The following is a 19,808-nucleotide window of genomic DNA, read 5'->3' on the forward strand; positions in this document are numbered from 1 at the left end:
AGGGCAACAATAGCTTTCGATTAAGATCAGTATTGGTAAATTGGAGTTAGCGGGGAGAGTGTAGTCGTGGCGATAAGCGCCTACCGCCCAGGCGGCCCTGGTCGATTCTGGGTAGGAGGTTATTCTGGGCCCCTCTTCCCCCGCATCGCCGATCTTACGACGACAAAAATAGCCCAGAAAAAGATCCGATGAAAGAGCGCACTCACAAGGAATGGAGACTATAACATCGAAAAAGGAACTGTGAATCAGGCTACTGCCGTGACACCGAGGTGGATACCTGTTCAAGAGACCGCTACTGCAAACGCAACTGGTCGTTCGGCATCCTCCTATATCTTTTCATTACATCGCATTGTGAACATTGTGTGTGTGTTGTTCAGACGAAAATATATTCTGACTATTATTGATTATTGACAGGGTTGTAACCAAGTCACAAGGCTCCGAGTCACAAGTCAATCTCACTTTTATATTTTTGACTCGAGTCAAGTCGAGTCGTTTTCAATTCACCACCGAGTCAAGTCCGAGTCCAAGTCAACGAGCAGAGGGTCGAGTCCGAGTCATGGTATTATGACTCGAGTCGAGTCCAAGTCATTGTGTTGACTGCCCAGTTTCTAGTTAAAGGCTTATTAAATCCACTCTATACAACTCTGTTTTGTGATATCGAATGGTTCGCATTTATAATATTCTAATTTTCGTCATTTTTAGCAGTTTCAGGACGCATTTTCAAGTACCAGTACCAATAGACGAAATCCCAATAGTGTGATTACCTAACTATTCCTCGAAATTACATTGAAACGTCGGTCTTGGCCTTCTGAGTCTCGAGTCATATGACTTGGTTCGAGTCATGTGCAATGACTCGAGTCCAAGTCGAGTCAATACACAAATTGACTCGAGTCGAGTCGAGTCATTTCCATATTTTGATAAAATGACTCGAGTCAAGTCGAGTCATCTGAAAAACGTGACTCGAGTCGGACTCGAGTCGAGTCATGACTCGAGTCATTACAACCCTGATTATTGATATTGATAAGAAGCTGGTGCGGATCAGTGAAACCACGTTTGATCGTATGATGCAACAGCGTTTGATGTTTTACAGTGGTTATAGCTAAATCTCACCTATACTGGATTCGACACCATATTTATGCTTGTGTCTGAAACTTTATCCTACCATTGATGTTTCAATTACGACCTCTGATAGGAGCTTCTCAACGCTTATACTGATAACGTCTTATTTATAGTCTTATTAAAGTTTTATTTATAAGCGATGATCAGCTATCAGCTCTATCCGTTCTATCTATAGAACAGTGGTCGGGAACCTATGGCTCGCAAACCATACATGACTCTTTTGGGTATAAGATATGGCTCTTTGCCAAATTTTTATTTTTGTACTGAATTGATCAATATTGCAGCAACTTGTTAGTAAATTTTCATCACGGCAAGCAGAATAATTATCTTGTGGTAGTAAAAGCACGTCTTTGAGAGGTAACGACAATGTCGTATTCCGGGTTAGGGGTTCGTACTCTCCCTTTCAAAATCCTCAAATTTGAGTTGCTGTCGCCCCGGCGACCAATATCACTCGCTAATTCGTTGTACCCGACTCTAGGATTGCACGATACGTTGATTGATCAAAGAGAATAGCAGACATATGGTGACGCGTATATGAAAATGCAGGTTTTAAATACACATTGTCTTCCTATGATCTACAGTGAGAAATGAACTGCCGTGGAAGTGGCACTCACAATTGCAAACTCAAATTACAAACAACGCCATAGCTAGCCACGTTCTTGATTGATAACTATAGCTTCGTAGTATCGGCGATAAAATGTAGGCGTGTAGCGCAACGTCATGCTACCGCTGAATACTTCGAGAATTGAGAAGTCGATCAATATTTAGATTTTCGGAATCACTGCGACAGTTACATTCGATTATTATCAGTTATTGTAAATTTTAAGATATTTGCAATGAATTGCGCTGTCAATGGCGAGGCTTGGCCCATCCGTGCCCTAAACCTCTCGTCTCGCGCATTATTTTCGAACAATAAATATACCCAAATAGCGTGATTTTGGGTGTAAGAATGTACAAAATCTAGTCATTGGTGAACATCGATGGAAAATACCAATAGTAATTTAAGGTTTCACAATTTTTGTTCACTCATCCTGACGACAGGTGAGGCACTGCGTCACTTGCCACCCCTGACCCCACGTCCCTGATGTATCACGCCCTACAGTGGGTATATATTGCTGTGATGGCATCACGACGAACATATGTTCTCCTATAACTGACGAAATTCTCAAATTTTGTATGAAGCTTAGAACCTCACCATTATCTTCCAAGGCTACAAAGGTATCAGTAATACCATGTGAACTGTAAAAAGCGTGTAAATAGTAGATTCAGTTTTTTGCTGTTATCTACGTCCGTTGGAAATGTTAATTTTCTTAAGGTTCGAAAAGAGAAAATGTGGTGTAGACGACGAATCCCATGTAGATATATAGTTCAAATCATTGATACCATGACGTCACGAATTTTAAATTGTGACGTAACAGTTAATTTACATGTATGGGAGTTAAAATGGAAAAAATAGGGCCAATACGGCTCTTCGGGCGAAGAAGGTTCCCGACCACTGCTATAGAAAGACACTACACTGTAAACGAAAATGGTGTGTTTTCGCAATTCACACCCTAGCGTAGGGTGTGTTTTGAGTCATCACACCTACTGGGTACTAAATTTGTCATTTACACCTAAGCTATTGGTGGAAATAAGCCGAATACACCCCTATACACACATACCATAAAATATACACCCCAAGCATTTGCATTTGGGGAGAATTGTTAGAGATTACACCTTTTGTCAGACAAATATGAAGTTTGGGATTCAATCCGTGCTAGCCGCTTCCACAAAACTTGACTGTTGAAGTTTTAAGTCTGTGTCGGTCATAAACCTGGTTAAGCAGGCAGAGGTGCGGCAAGTCAGCATTCTTGTTAAAAATTCAGTCGAATCACTGAACTGATCATTGTATGGTCACTTGAGAACTTCTCTGCTGTGTCTAACTGTAGGTCGTGTAGGACATATTCTCTTTGGGGTTGAATTATCCACCGAAAATGCGTGTTTTCACTCGCTTTATTGTTGTCCGTGTCTTTAAGGCTTCTTGGGTAGGCTTAGGCAATGTTGCATTGTTCAGTTTTTATCGATTTACCCCGGTTCGATCAAGTAAATTCGCCTACGCATATAGTTTCAGCTTCAGTGACAAATAAGCATTCGTTGTATTAGTTCGTGTGCTACATCGACATGAATGAATAATAGCTAAGTCCGCAATATCATATTGTAATTCACATTTATCGCGTACTGCGGTACTCGTACTTTGGCTGAAATTTCACCCTGGCTACTATAGTGTGACCGATGTATCTCAAGTGTGTGGCAAAAATACGACACATTATGAAGTTGCCACGATACTGGTTTATAATTTCTTTCATGCCACGTCAAATGCACAATTGTACGAATGTACATTGTACGTAGGCTATATGTACAAAATATATCGGGCCTATTCCGCACGGCATTAGTGTATAACCACAGTATAATGCAGGTTAAGGGTATTTAGATCTGGGAATACTAGGAGTTAAATTTCAGCCACAAACTTACGTGAGCAGTCCGCAATATGGGCATACGTGTTAGCATATGTGCCTGTTAATTGGGTTGTGAATATGCATTTTGATTTCAGGATGATGCCACAAGTTCTTGCTGAAGATAGTGACTTAGCGTTCGCCGTACAAGAGTGTCTTGCGGAGACCTGGAGGAGGCGACTTCCCAATACTACATGGGCAATGTTCTTCGAGCAGTATTTTCAGTGAATTTTTTTCTCCGTCGCTGGGATCTCTGTTTTTGATATTTCACGAAATATGTTTCCATTTTATGTTATTATGGTTCAATTGATATCGAATATATGCAATCAAGGAAGTTTATTTGCAATAGCGTGCCATTTGGAAGAAAATGCAGGATGTCAAGTAGGGTGTATATATTGAAATTACGCCCCAATCAATTCTGCTGGCTAGGGTGAAATATCTGATATACACCGCAAGGAATGGGGTGGATTCTGGCCATACACACCGGAAGGGTTACGTAAGTTCTGTTTTCGTGTACCACCTTTTGGGGTGTGTATAACCACTCTTTTCGCTAAGAGTGTACGTTCAAAAAACTTGATTTTGAGGATATTGTCGCTGATATCGCTTCGGTGAAAGCCCGAAAAGTTCAGTTTTGAGGCGGATACTGATTTTTTGCCTAAAACATTCGTTCACCATTTCTTGTCGTTAATATTTTTGGCCTTATATAAACGCTGAGACTGTAAGGCTTCTTTCTCGAGCAAGATAAGACTTCTGAGACGCGGCTTATCATTTGTGATTATTTTGGTTGAAAAGACTGCTTCAACATGAAACTATGTCGAAATTTGCTGCGGTCTACTTAGGGAGGGGGGGCATTTTCAACGAAAGCTATGAGCGGCAGCACATGCTGTTACGCCACGGCATCGGCATGAAATTTCGGATAATTGAGGAGAACAGGGAGTTTCTTCTGAAGAGCTTCTTGGAGGTACAGAACTTCAATATACAATTGAATAGTACATTCATATTGAACTGAACCCGACTATTTTCGGATTACACTCTACATGAGTAGGGCGATTTTTTTAAGCTAAAAAACGGAAGATTTGGACCTAAAAAAATCAAAATTTTGACGTTTTTTTACCTTAAAAAACTTCACTGCTGGTGACACACCGTGTTGATTTATTCTGACAATGGTGTCCACAACATATAATTATTCATCGTACGCTTTTTGATATAAGAACCATGCAGTGCCCACGCAGTCTTGCTTCGGTTAAGATATTGCGGTACGTTGAGCATAACACCATGTCAACCTATTTGTTTCATTTGAACGTTTATGATTCGCAATGAGAAGACAATGGGCCCTCTACAACGTTAGGCCTATAAAGTAGGAAACAAGCTGTAAAATGTCAAATGATAAGTTCACCGACAGTGCAAAATATACGATACAAACCAAATGAAGGTTGCAAAAAAATTTTGACTTTGTAAACAATTTTGACATTTTTTGACCTAACTCTACAATTTGACAAAATTTTGACTTTTTTTACATGTAAAAAAATCGCCGTAGATGAGCAATCGTCAGCATTAGATAATTGGAAATAACATTGTTGATATGTCAGGTTATCAATACACAGACACCACTACCTCGCAGGAGAAAGATAATAATCAGGACTCTGCCTATAGTTTCAAATACTACCGTTGATGTTTAGTTATCATTAGTAGAATGCAGTTTGATCATTGCTGCTTGGCAAGGAGTAGGCCTATGTACACTTGTACAGGGTACACCAGACAAGATTTGAAATTAGGTACTCGTTAAATAAAGCATGACGATGTACACATTGAAGCATTTAAAATCAACGGTTTCTAATATAAATCATAACCGAACTCATCTCGTAACAGCAGCTCGAAATATCTGTGGATTGTGGAATTTTATGTTCACTTTATATTATTCTCATATGGCCCTGGTTGAAACGGGCACCGATCGTCACTTCACAATTCTTTACTCAACATTTGATTCTACCGCCATTTACCCATCTGCTTATGCAGTATATCATGTTAGCCAGTGGCGGCTCGTCCTATAGGGCAACTGGAGAATTGTCCCACCTAAAATTATGTTCAATAACAATTATTTACCATTTATAGACGCACAGCAATCAATATATACCGAGATCACAGCGAAACCCGCATTCTTCTTGTGCTTTCGCTTGTAAATGCCCAATGGGCATTGCCCATACATAGCGAAGTCTCTGCGAAAATCGAATTCTCTTCTGTGTTTTCGCTTTGTGAATGCCTAGCCGGGGCTTGCCCCGGTAGCGCTCAAAACAAGCTTTCACTATCTATTCTCTCAAAGCCGCGCACAATAAACAAACGGTGATTTACTCTCTCCTATTCATAAAATTGGCGAGCAAGTGGGGCAAATATGCCCTGTTGCCCCTAAGGCGTGATGTACCAATCGTATCGACCTCACTACTACGGTAGTGCATTGAAAAGCCCAGACTGAAAGTGAGCCGTGCTATAAGTCGGCAGCAGAGACCACGATGGGGACGCATGGGAGTGAGAGACAATGAAGATGGCTGCGAGAGAGAATGATAAAGACGTTCCCAACGAGACAATAAAAGCAAAGACCAATGAACTTTATGAAATTCATGTCGTGGGGCACAAGGCCTAGAAAGGCGATAAGCCCCACTGTGTTGTGCCTATCAATACAATACAATACAATACTCTCTCCTATTCATAAAATTGGCGAGCAAGTGGGGCAAATATGCCCTGTTGCCCCTAAGGCGTGATGTAACAATCGTATCTATATCTGAACTTGGTTACCGTAATATGCGTTGAGTCGATCTTTGTTGGTATAGGACGATTTTGACGGTGTTTCGCACCATGATAATTCTTGAAACTTGGTATGTTATGTCGGGAAGGTGGTAATTAACACTGCTCCAAGTTTCAGGTTTGCTACTTAAAGATTAGGGTAGTAATTTCGTTTCCGAAGTTCTGTGTGTGCTGATCAATCATTTACAGCAAACAGATTTTACTCAAAAGCCGGTATTGGTCTCCATTGATTTTGACGATGTTCCATATCGAGATCGGTCATGACATTTGGCACGGTAAGTCTTAATGTTAGTATCGACCGCTGTAACAAGTTTTAAGTTTGTCACTGAACTATGTGGGTGGTAATTTCGTTTCCCAAGTCGAGTGAGAGCTGACTCTTCATTTATTGCTAACAGATTTACGCAAAAGCCGTTATTGGGGGTTACGATAAGCGCCCAGCACGCAGACGAAGCGCGTTCGATTCCCGTCGGAGGTTTATCTGGGCTCCTCTTCCCCTGCCGTTGCCGTTCTTACGGCGAAAAAAAAGCCCAAAATAAGACCCGACGAAAGTAAGCACTCACAATGAATGGAACGAACTAGTAGAAAGGGCCGCGGCTTCAAAGAGATCAACATCGAAAAAGAACTGTGACATCGGGCAATCTAGGCCGAGGTGGATGTTAGAGTAAAGGATCGCTACTGATGCGTGTCGTTCTACATCCTCCTATCTGCTCATGACATCGCATTGTGTCTTATCGCATTGTACATTGTGTGTGACTTGTTCAAATCAAAAATATAACCCAACCATGTTATGTTACGGTATGGTCTCAATTAATTTTAACGATGTTCCATACCTAGATCTGTCATGAGCTTTTGCACGATATGTCTTGATTTTAGTATCGAACGCGGTGCCAAGTCTCAACGTTGACACTCAATGATTGAGGCAGTTATTTCGTTTTTGAGGTCGAGTATAGTAGAGATGCGCGCTGATTTGATTCTTATCTACATCATCGCGGATCTCACGCAAAAGCCGGTGTCGGTCTGTGCTAATTTAGTCTGCGTTCCATAACGAGATCGGTGATAATATGAATCGATGATCGCATGAAAACAGCTAACTAAGATTCTCGGTTTGCATTCAAATATTCACATAATTTTATGTTCTCCAATGTTCATTTCACTGTGAAATTGTGGCTTCACATAATTTGCTTACAATCCCCTGTCAAATGCGATAGGTATTTCATTTTCGATGTCGGCTGAAAGCTGATCAATTCGATCAGCCTATTCCTCGATCTATTCTACTCAAAGTTCGGTGTTCGTCTGTCTGTATTGATTTTGACAGTGTACCATGCCGGAATGGGTCATGACTCATGAGATTGCGTATGCTACTTCTCGATGATGTCATGTAACCAGAGGTGGTCAATAACGAAGTACTTTTACTTTTTCGAAGTACTCAAGTAGTTTTCCCCTACTTCTGGTACTTACTCAAGTAGATAGAATCTTCGCTACTTCTACTTCTACTTCATAATATTTAGTGATCTACTTACTTACTTTTCGCTATTTTAAGTTTGTCAAGTAGAAGTAGTGTAACCCTCCAATTAGAAAGAGAAACTGGGGAATTCTCGGGCTGTTTTCACGGAGTTCTAACTTTCAATTTTAAGAAAATTTTAGTCAGACCCAGAATTTCCGTCGCGCTTCACATCTAGTAGATATTGAGTTACAAATATGTTTTCACGAAAGTGAATCTTAGCTAGGTTGCTGGTGGCATTGCACCACATTGTCGCCCATATGACACATTTCGTCACAGTAAATATGACCCATCATAACGTTTGGAACTACCGTTTCGCAATCTAGCATATACCCATCATATCGTAATCTAGCAGCCCATGGTGTGTCCTAATCTGGAAGAGTGGGCTCTGACTTTTTGAGCGTTAGATCTGTTTTAGCAGACCACCGTTAAAACTGTCACGACAAAAGGCATAAAATACATTTTCCGCTTTTCTGATGTAGTATTAGAAGTTGTCGTTCGCAATTCGCAGTATCATTACTTTGAGTTCTAATTAGTTTCAGTTCTTTTGTCTGGAGAACATATATGTTTAAGTTTAAAAGCAAGTGTAGCATCGCCGTCTATTTCCTACGATACAATTACACTATATGGCATTTTAACATTACGCTATATTTCTTTATCATCGTATACGAATCGCGCAAAGTGTTAACATCGTATCCATACAACTTCTCCGTATTGTTCTTCGACTAAATTAAAGGCCGTGATATGCGTGAGGGAACATGCCATGACATTTTCTAAAACGGGATGTTTTAGTAAACAAAAGGCTAGTATCTCATTTCCATAGCAAAACAATCATTTACATATCATGATTCAGTCGAATGCTCATGCTGTCGGAAATTTATACCTTCAGGGATGCATCAATATGCATTGTACATGAAGCTCTCCGCACCCTCCTCATAGATCAATTTGCAGCTTTTGAAAGTGCATGCAAACGTATTATGACCGTTTTCAATACTACTTACTTATTTGAGTAGATTTAAAGCCAGAAAATTCTACTTCTACTTCAAGTAGTTTTAGGTTGCTTATGGAAGAAGTACTTCTACTTGTACTTGAGTAGATTTTTGCGTTGCTACTTCTACTTCTACTTGAGTAGCTTTCTTGACTACTTTGACCACCTCTGCATGTAACAGTGTACTAAGTTTACGGCTTTCATTCATGAATTTATTGAATAATATATTTTCCAACAGCGATTTCGCAGCAGACTTATAGACAGTAAGCGGTATGTGTTGTGTCACAGTCTCCAGTTTCAAGGCCAAAATGTCCTATGTTGTTCCAAGACCGAAGTACCGAGGCTGCTATATCCTTAGTTCAGTGGTTCTCAACCTTTTTGGCTTCGCGGACCCCTTTTCACCGTGACGAACCTTCGCGGACCCCCTCAAGTCGTAGTTCATATTTGGCTCAATTATGGTGCGACCGTCATCTGTCTTGTGCAAATATGAACTATGATAAACAGCAACAAAATGACTTTTCTTGAAAATAACATCATAATATTTATGTAGAAATTGGGTAGACTTTTATTATTTCGAAGCTAATTTTGCAGCTGTATTTCTTGAAGTAACTGGTGTTGAAAGTCCGCATCTTCGATTTGATATGAACGAGTGCCGAAAATACCTTTCCACAAAGATAGCTGGAGGACAATGTGATATTAACGAGTAACGCTTCCGACGACACTTTTGGTGTGCTCGCAACATTTATGGCACCATAATGAAGAAACATATTTTTAATGAACATATCACGTCCAGCCTACTTATTTTTATGTCGCATATCATCTGGAGTTATTCTGGAATAGTGGGTATGTTATTATTAATATTATTACAACACACCACGTTGGTGCTTATAGCCTATTTTAGGGCTTTGTGCTCCACGACAGGATATATTTCAGAATTTCGAATTCTCTTGCACTCTCTCAGTCTCTTTATCTTCCAGGCTTTCATCAGTTCTTTTGCCGTCGACTTTCAGCTCGACCCACTGTCATTTCTGGGCTTTTTAAGTCACTGCAAGTGGTTATGTATATCACAGGATAAATGGATTTCGTGGCGATGTTTCAATCCCTTCATTGAACATAGGGAAAATACTTCAGGAGTTTTTATTTCAAACGACTGTTCACAAATTTTATGACACCGACAACTTTAAATCGAAAAGGTTTCTCAAACATTTACGAAGTCAACCTGATCGACCTTACTATATCCATATTTTTATTTTTTTCCGCAAACCCCAACCAAACGTCTCTAAACAGCAATATGTTTGTATCAGTAGGTTATTGGCAATTTGGCAATAAAATTGAATTTTCACAGTAAGATATTTCATGTCAGAAGATTATTCTGATGATGTGAGTAATGACGTTTTACCAGTTGTGGAGGAAAACAGATTTATGCTTCCCCTAATTTGAAAACAAAATAAAAACTAGGTTATCATTAATGTTGCAAATTTAGAGGTCTCGCGGACCCCCCGCCGCAATCTATGAGATAACAATTGCGTATGTGTCCGAACTCGTTGACCTTTCCAGTTAGGTTTACGCAATCTCTCGAGTTCTAGTCATTAGAGTTAGTCAGGTCAAGTACGAACATGAAACGTGTTGAATCTTTGCTTAGTACGTAGTCTACGCAGTTGCCTTTAGAGTGAAAATTAGAGGCCTAGAAATTGTCTATTAATCCAATCGTACGCCTGGTGCCACCGCTTTGGTTGCCTATCACCTGGTCGCAGGGCAGTAACAGCACTTCGTCAGCCCCCCTAAAAAACGTTGGCCTTGGGCCCCCCATGGGGTGATAAACCCAACTCATGGGGGGCTTCGCCCCCCAGACCCCCCTTTGGACATCCGCTTTTTGACGCTATTTCACATCTCCATTGGGTGTCCGTTTGGTGAGACAGCTTTTCCCGCCTAGACGCGCGAAGCGCGAAAAATTTCAGTAATTCATGATGGAATCGGGCAATATGATCGGGAATTACATATATATTGCTATCAATTTTGATCCTCTCTCAGCTCACGTAATCAAATTTACCAGTAGAGCTGAGCGAGGTCTGATTTAAAACGTAGGACCGCCCAATAGTAATTAGACATCTTCGAGCGTATACCCGTTGGCAGGAGCGAAACAGCACTTCGTCAGCACCGCCCCCCCCTCCCACAAAAACTTGGGTTTTGGGTTCTCATGGGGTGATAAACCGACCCCTCATCACAGTGTTCGCTTTTGCCACGAAATTAGCGGCACTGTTTAGTGAGCCAGCTCGAAGCGCGAAAATTTTCGATAATTCATGATACAATCGGCATATATATTGCTATCAATATCTTGTCCTCTCTGCTCACGTTATCAGATTTACCAGAAACTGTAGGGCCCGTAAATAATAATTAAACATCTTCGGGCGGGTGGACCCGTTGGTATGACTTCGTTACATGATTTTATTTCGTGACCTCCTGTCTGCTATATCAAAAATATAGAATCGCTCAAACGTACTAAACTATACGCACACGATTTCAAATTGGTATTTCTTCACTGGCAAATATTTTTTTCCTGCTGGATGGTATTTGTCTTCTGAGGTTCAGATTGCCAAGACAGAAACATATGGCGCCAGTCATTTAGGCGCCTATGGACAATTAAACCTATTATTTTGTATATATAACGAAGTTTTCGGTCTGCGTAAGGGCAGTCCGTTTCGGCCAAGCTTTTCGGGCTGCCGATCGTTCTGGCACACTTCTTGGAGTCGCATGTAATAAGTCCTAAGTAGTTATATATCTTGGTGCGTAGTGGCGTGTTAATGGCCAACGCCGATATGTCCATTTCTATAAATCTGGCGAGTTTTTTCTTGGGGGAAGAGTACCAAATAATCAAGATATTTGGCAACTTTAAATCGCGCCCAGCGCGAAAAATTTTGGAAAAAAATGCATAAATTTTCAAAAAATACTCTATAATTTATGCTAATTCACGAAATAATTTGGGGCCCCCTTCGAGCTCGCCCCCCCCTTCCCAATTGGGGGGTTTGGGGTGCGGCAGTTACGGTGCTGCCTGGTCGTAACACACCAGGTTCGTGCACTTTCGGACGGGCTTAGAAAAACTAGGGCCAAACGGTTTGCGTAATCTCTACCACGAAATCATAACGCCTAGCTACTAAGGATGACCTGATGATTGATTCGTGCCATAGGGACGATTCGTAGTTCACGTACATTTTGTAAAATAATCCTTTGATTAAAAAAATGAATAAAACATTTGTTACCGCACTTCAAGTCACGGCTCACCGGCAAACCTCTCGCGGCACCTACGTTAAAATCACTGTTGTCGGAAAATTCATGTGACCATCATAAAGTTACTTCTTTACGTTTGAAAACGCCATTGTGACGTCATGTTAATAAAAGTCGCTCGCGTCCCTTGACCCACCACCCGATATTGTCACGAGCCGCCACTGATGTTAGCATGGATTGTACGAGTACGACGCGTCTAAAATATGTTCTCCAATGACGTCATCCTCGTCGCAATCGTTATATTGTCTTGTGTTCAAGGCTCAAGTTCCAAAAAGAAAAATAAATGTAATCGTGAGTAATTGTGATTACTTTTCCTTGTAATCGTAATCATAATTGCCTACTGCTAGATTTTGCTGTAATTGTAATAGTGATAGTGTGACTCAGAAGTAATTCTATTAGCAAAGTGTTGTAAAAAGATAGTTCAAATCCTTCTGTCCAATTTTCATATTCACATTATTCATACTCATATTTTGTCGCTACTTTACTAGTGTCCCATTCCCTAACAGGCCCCAATTTCAATTTTATTTTGCAAAGGCCAATGATTTGTCATCTACCTTCCAATCATATCGTCCGCCCAGCTGCGCCCGACACTGTCTTCTTCTCACCATTACACAGATCACAGATGAAAATTAAGTACCTGTTCAGAAACCATAGTACTTGAAATATTGTTTGAAACCGGCACAACACCGCACTATTCTACATCCCATATACACAGAAACCAGTCGAAATTGAAATAATTATAGTCGAACCAATCGAGCGCCTTCGTCACAGGAATCCTGCCTGCAAATCTCCACTTGAACGAAGCCAGCTATTATCACGCGAATCTTTCTCAATAAAGCAGTCAATCACCGATCACTCCTCGAGTTTCGGCGGACATTCTGCCCCGATTGAAATCTCTTCGGACTGAAACTGTTGACGACTTTCTTCCTTTCGATGAGCCGGTTGCCGTACCGCGACAGAGCCCCGGGACTCTGCGACGCGAGTTTATCCAGGTAGAATTCCGGTATCGCAAGCTTAACCGGTTCTTCCAAGTCGGCGCACGGCAGCGTGCTGTAGATTATGGCGGTTTTGTCGATCCAGTTCACTTGACTGTCTATCGTCGGTGTCTTGTGCCGCTTTCGCGGTTTATAATTCACCTTGCCCAGTACTTTGCTAGTGATGCCGTTGTGTTGAATATCGTCCCACATCGTTTCGACACTGTCTTCTTTTTTTACCGCCTTGTCGATGGAATGAGGCCTATCTTCCATCCATACCGTCACGCTACCCGACCTCGCGCCGGGTTTCTTGTCGGATTTAGCGTCTTCCAGGACATCCTCGCTGACTTGCGAAAAGCGTCTTTGCACCTCGGTTTGTTCCTCAGCAGGCTTGTCGAGCTGGAAGCATTTGGCGATGCGCCTAAACCGACCTATGAAAGCGACAGCGTTCTGGACATTCTTCCAGTGATGGTGATAGCCTCCTTTCACCGCGAACAAAGTGGCCGGCGACGCCACGCGGCGCACGTCGATAGGTATGGCCGGCGGTAGCGACCGCTCGTCTACTGGTATTTGAAATCGCCAGTGGTCTCTTTGCCCGAATGTCCCGATGTAGCGACCGTTTACCGTCCACAGCCGGACGCTGCAATCGGTAGAGCCTGAAGCTATGAGATCGCAACCGTTTATGTAAGTAATTGACGTGATCGCTTTACAATGAGCCCTAAAAGATGCGAGAAGTCCAGGGGGTTCACTGTTTGGAACGAACGAATAAATTTGTTCGTGCCTGGCCTCCGGATCACACATATCCGCGGCCAAACGTCTTCTTCGCGACGCTACGTCCTCTCCACAACAGTAATAACGGATATCCCAGATTCGTAGGTAGCCCCTGCTATCGCCGACAACCAAGATTTTGTTATCCTTGTCAGTGTCCATATCTGCGACGGTGTCTGATTCGCGCTTCGCGGCGTAGTAGTATGCTAGGAGACCCCCGGCTTGATGCAAAGACCACGACAACACGTATCCCTGTGTTGCGGATACCAGCACCGCCACGTTATTCGTAGTTCGTCTGGACTGCAAGAATACGATTTTATTAGTTGCGTGATTACCGGATAAAACGTCGTCGATTATTGAGTTTCTTCCCATATTGGTACTTCGCCCATCGGCACGTGTGTGTTTTCCAATCCAAGGCAGGTTATCGGGTACAAAAACAAATCGACTAGGATCAAATTTGCTTTCGTACGATGTGGTTACGTTACTTTTCTTCGACGTTCTCTCGGCCACCTGGTTGGTCGTGTCTTCATAAATAGGGAAAACACTTCTGTGCATGTCGATCCTGCAAATTACCGACTCCAGGTCGATCGTCCAAATGACGATCTCGCCATCGTATGAGGATGTCGCCAATATATTTTCAGAGACGTGGTAATCCATGCTCAGAATATCGTCTCTGTGAACTGGTTTCATTCGTTTGATCCTTCCATCGGTATAGGTATCCTCGTACATGGTCACGTTTTTATCCCACCCGGCCGAGATTATTTTGTTTCTCGCGTGAATGATGTCCGACACCTCCGCCACCGCGGATGTTTTGAAATCGCACAAGCGCGCACCGTTGTTGAAATTCCATATGCTTACCTTACCCTCTCTGGACCCCGTGATGAGCCGCCTTTTCGACGGATCGAAAGTCATCGCTGATATTTCAATTCCCCGGTCCGTGCTGAATTGCATCGTTTTAGCGCCTGTTCTGATGTCCCATACGCAGATCATCGAGTCTTCGCAGCTTGTGACGAGCATTTTAAAAAGGGTATTGTACAGCACTTTAGTGACGGACTTGCTGTGGCTGATAGGGTCTGATCGTGTTTTGTTTACCTGCGTCAAATTCGCAGCGTTACCAAGCAGCACACCGATTCTGTTCGTGCCAAGAATCAGCTGCATACTCGCCTCGCTGTAGAACATAGCCGTGACGTCCAACCGCCCGAGTTGCACGTTGCGTCCGTGTATGGATTGTTTGCAAGAATAATCCAGCAGACTCCAGATTCTGATGTTTTTATCTTTGCTCACGCTTATGACGTGGTGATCTACTTGCCGGATGCAGACTTGATGGATCGGCATCGCGTGACCTTTGAGCGTCATCGTAGGCGCAGTCACCACGTATGGATTCCATATTCTGATGTGATAATCGCTACTTCCTGTGACGAGCAGATTCCAGTCAGGATCGTAAGCAATGCATGAGACTCCGGTACGAAGTTTGAAGCTCGACTTACGGCGCATTTCTATCTTCCCATGCGTGCTATCGACCACCTTCTCGGTTATATCAGCGAAGACCATGGAACTAGTGTGATTACGACAGCAAGCTATGAAACATTCTTGCTCCTTATCGCTTGCGTAATAGTGCAGTTCCTTCACCCATTCTGGCAATAGCTTCTGAAATCGCGCCACTTTCAGGTTGTGAATGTTAGTGCGAAGAAGGTAATTTAATGATATCCTTTTATCAGAGACCAGGGTATTAGAAAAGAGTACCATACTTGGATTGTCGTAAAACCGCACAACAACAACATTCCCATTGGTGTCGCCCCAGAGCAATATGCTGGTGTTGAGACCGAAATCAAAGTGATAAGCCAAAGTAAGTGCGCAATAATCCATATTCCTAATCTGAAATTTCTTTTGAAACATACTTGAGGTCATGGAATAGAATGATATTTCGTAGTCGGTAGATGCGATGGCCACTATGTTACAGTTCGACATGCATATAAGGTCTGTAAGCCAAACAGATCGTGGATTGCTACGCATTCCATCCAGCAATGTGGTCTTCTGTAGCACCCAATCCGTATTCCAGACATTTAGAATTCCGTCTTTGGACAATGTAACGTAACGACTGGATTCCACATCTAATTCCATTCGGCCGTCATATCTCACAGAGTGATTTTGCTGAAAGGATATGCTGCAAATAGGTTCAAGATGGTTACTTGGCTTCCTCATCAGGGGGTGCGGAAAAGGAATTGTGCCGTAAATGGCCACCATATTCTCTTTTTCCTGGTACTCGAGCAGCATGAAGGATAAGTACTCATCCCAGTCGACATTACCGTCGCAGTTGGTATCGATTTTCATGAAGATGACGTCAAGCTCATTGTTATCAATCTCGTAGCCCAATGATTTCTTCATGGCATCTCGGAATTGTATCATATTGAGCCCTTTCCCGCCATTGGTTTCTCTGAAGATGATTTCTAATTTCCTCAATTCTTTGTAATCCATATCCTCGTCAAACCTTCTTGGACCAGCGAAAGGCGATGAAGAATCAGACTCAAATGTGCTTTTTCTTGAAATATCTCCAATATATTTCCCGTCAGGATTAACACTCTCGGCGCGCGCATCGTCATCATCCATACTTCTTGCTTTTGCTGCATCAAAACTCAAGCGTATCTTTCAAATCGGCAGACTTTATGAAAATGAAATGACCAGAACATTTGCATACCAACGAGCACCTTGGTAAGTTTATTTAAAACCGAAGCAGTATGAACGCTTTGTGACGCAATACGCGAATTGTTTTTTCAATTGTCCAGTAGAATCAGCGAATGATGAATGAAAATACTATTCTCATGTGTCCTGACTCTCGGTGGCTACTAGTACAGTGAAATTGCGAACGAGTTTGTGCTCTGTCCAGTCCAGCTATATTAGCGCCGTTAGATGGGTCATCAAAACGAAAGAACTGCCTCAGTAGCCATGTTTAAAAGATGTAATATTTGTTCTATACACTACAGTGCACCGCGGATATATCGTAATGTACGGTTTGGTGCTTTGCTGTTATAAATCTGGTAGACGTTGACCTTTGTGAAGGCGATAGTTAGGCTGCTGAATGCTGCAAAGCTTTATAAATGACCCAACACGACATAAATAGACTGTTTAGTGTAGAAATTAGATTTCTTAAGAGTGCAAACCATAGACGATATAAGGCTGCCTTGGGAAGAAACCAGGGCTGTGGAGTCGGAGTCTGGGTAATTTTCGCTTGATGGAGTCGGAGTCGTGAAAACTATAATAGCTGGAGTCGGAGTCGTGGGGAAAATGCTGACTGGAGTCGGAGTTTGTGAGAATGACCCTGACTCCGACTCCGATTCCAACTTCTCTATCATGAAAACATTTGCTTTCAAAGAATTTTCAATAGAAGTTTTATGTACCACCAATCACTGTTATTAATAACCATACAGATCAGGTGCGGCCAGCCCGTGGCACGCAGGTCAAATTTGGCACACGAGAAGGTTAGGTGTGACCTGCAAGGTAATTCTCGAAATTATTTATGACATCAGGTAAAACTGCAAGGCCAACCAAAATTTGATTAGCATGACCGCGAAATTTGATGATGACTAAAACAACAGTTCTGACGCATTGACGTATCCAGGGACCAGCCACATTCATCCCAGATCTTCGTATATGACCATGAAGTAGAATATTTCATAGCAGATTTATTTGACTTGAAATTTTTCTCGGTACTTCGCATGATTCATTGTCACTAGATTTCTTGCATTCAGTATTTGAGCCCCCTTCTAAAAATTATAAATACATATTATTCACAGAATTGAGTCTAACTATGTTCGCAATTAGGAGATAACGTGTCGTTCAACATGCGGCTTCGCTTGTGCACTCGCAGCGAGATCGTCGACAAAACATTTGCCCAAAATGATAGAGGCATGTTCACTGATACCGTCGATTTTGCTATGTCTAAACGTCGAATAATCCTGTCCTTGCCAAATGAGCCCAGTGGTATACAGATGTGACCCCCAATGTATGTTAGCAACATAGTTATTGATATAATTCAGTTATTATCTTGCAAAAAAATTTCGCGCTTGGCGCGACCAGGGCCTCATTGCGCACTGCGCAGTTGCATGACATATTGTTATCAATTTTAGAGCGTATTAATATAAGTCTTGTTGGCAATGTTACCTTATTCGGTTCGCTCCTATCGGACGACTTATAAAAGGTTATCAACATTCCAGTTGCCCGCGCAATGGTTCGTAAATCTCATGTGTCCCTTTGGCCGAAAAAGTTGCCCATCCCTGATATAAATAAAATTAGACATTACTTGCAAATTACAACTCAGTTGCACAGGGGAAGAAAATCGCAGTATGCGTTTTCGCGATGCAGTCAAAATTGATGCAATTTTTGGAATTATACCATGATACTGTGATAGAGCAAATGCATCGGCTGGTTTTGTAAAATTGTAAAAATGATGTGAATTTGACCAAACGATGCTTCCCACTTGACAAAATTAAAAATATTAGTAGCGTAACTTAGCTGTTTGGGTCGAACAAATGATTAAGAAAGACTGCAAGTCCCAATCCTTGAATAATTGATTAAGTACATACGTAGACTAGACATAGGCTATGGTCTTTGACTATACTTAACTAAATTCCATTTATGACCAATGCCTATTAGTAGTAAGAGTGTGTGTGCTTGTAATCAGTATAGTGTGCAATAACAAAATTAGTAAGTTCAATCTCTTTATTAGTTGCTGACTCATACACAAGAGCTACACTTGAATTTTTTATCTACATTTTTATTATACAGGATTGGATATCTGCCATATTTGAATGATTTATACATTTCAGGATATTAGAGAGTCCATGTTATAAAAACTTGGAAAAGGAAGGATATTTAGCAAATCATTCTTTCATGTTAATTGCATATTGGATAATTCGAGCTGTGCCACAATGAAACAATTTAGCATGCCACCGTTAATCATATGTTTGCATATGTTTAATGGTTGTATGATAGTCATTCAACCGACAATGTGGCGTATAATTTTCGAAGTAAATTGGTAATAATGCTGGAGTCGGAGTCGGGAGTCGAAGTCGGAGTCAGTACGTTTAAAGACCCAGGAATCGGAGTCGTAATTGGAGGCGGTACGTTTAAAGACTCCGGAGTCGGAGTCGGTATATTGAAAATGTGTGGAGTCGGAGTCGGAGCCGGAGTCGGTGGTAAAATTTACCGACTCCACAGCCCTGGAAGAAACGCGGATATTTTTCATAGACGGCTCTACTGCTTGGAACAATCTACTTCCTCAATCCTCAGGGGATTTTAGTTGGTTCATATGACTCGAGGTTGTTGTCTGTCTATTCAACAAAAAGATTTGGTGCTTATCGCCTGAAGGCCTTTTGCTAAACGGTCATCGCACATTTTATGCAAAGAACGGAGGTAGTACGAAATAAAGATCAATAACAAAAACGAGAAGAAACAATCAGGTCATAAATGGCGGTTACAGAATAACACTAATTGATCCACGTACGAGCTGGCGGTCAAATTACATAATAGAATAATAGAGTTCGGTTATAAATTGAGTTAACACGATAATACAAATACAACGGCATACGGAGTAGGGTTGGATTATCCGGATAACGGTTACCCGATTAAACGCAGGTGTATTTATCATCTGATATCCGGATATAATTCTGCCAGTTAACTGGATAAAAGAGTATCGTTGCTGATGCGTTTTACACATTTTAGTAAGCTTCAATAAGTCGTATTATCGGTGTTGTGCGCGGCCAACAAGCGAGAAGCGTGTTGCCAATTAGCGAGATACGTCTGTACAGTAGAGCTGTTCAAAAATAACCTTTTTTTCGGATTCCAGCCATTCACTTATTAAATTGTCAGGTTACCCTAAAAAACGCTGC

At 41.7% G+C, this 19,808-nt stretch overlaps 1 protein-coding gene across 1 annotated transcript; it reads right to left on the reverse strand.

Annotated features, from left to right (window-relative positions):
- Positions 1-13,026: 13,026 nt before the first annotated feature.
- Positions 13,027-16,530, reverse strand: LOC145450031 (WD repeat-containing protein on Y chromosome-like). Its single transcript, XM_080328482.1, has one exon. The coding sequence runs from the start codon at positions 16,528-16,530 to the stop codon at positions 13,027-13,029; it is 3,504 nt and encodes a 1,167-aa protein (XP_080184608.1).
- Positions 16,531-19,808: the final 3,278 nt, after the last annotated feature.

Source organism: Botryllus schlosseri, chromosome 11 (assembly GCF_051294905.1).
Source record: "Botryllus schlosseri isolate E-star chromosome 11, Bs_hap1, whole genome shotgun sequence".
NCBI classification, from domain to species: Eukaryota; Metazoa; Chordata; class Ascidiacea; order Stolidobranchia; family Styelidae; genus Botryllus; species Botryllus schlosseri.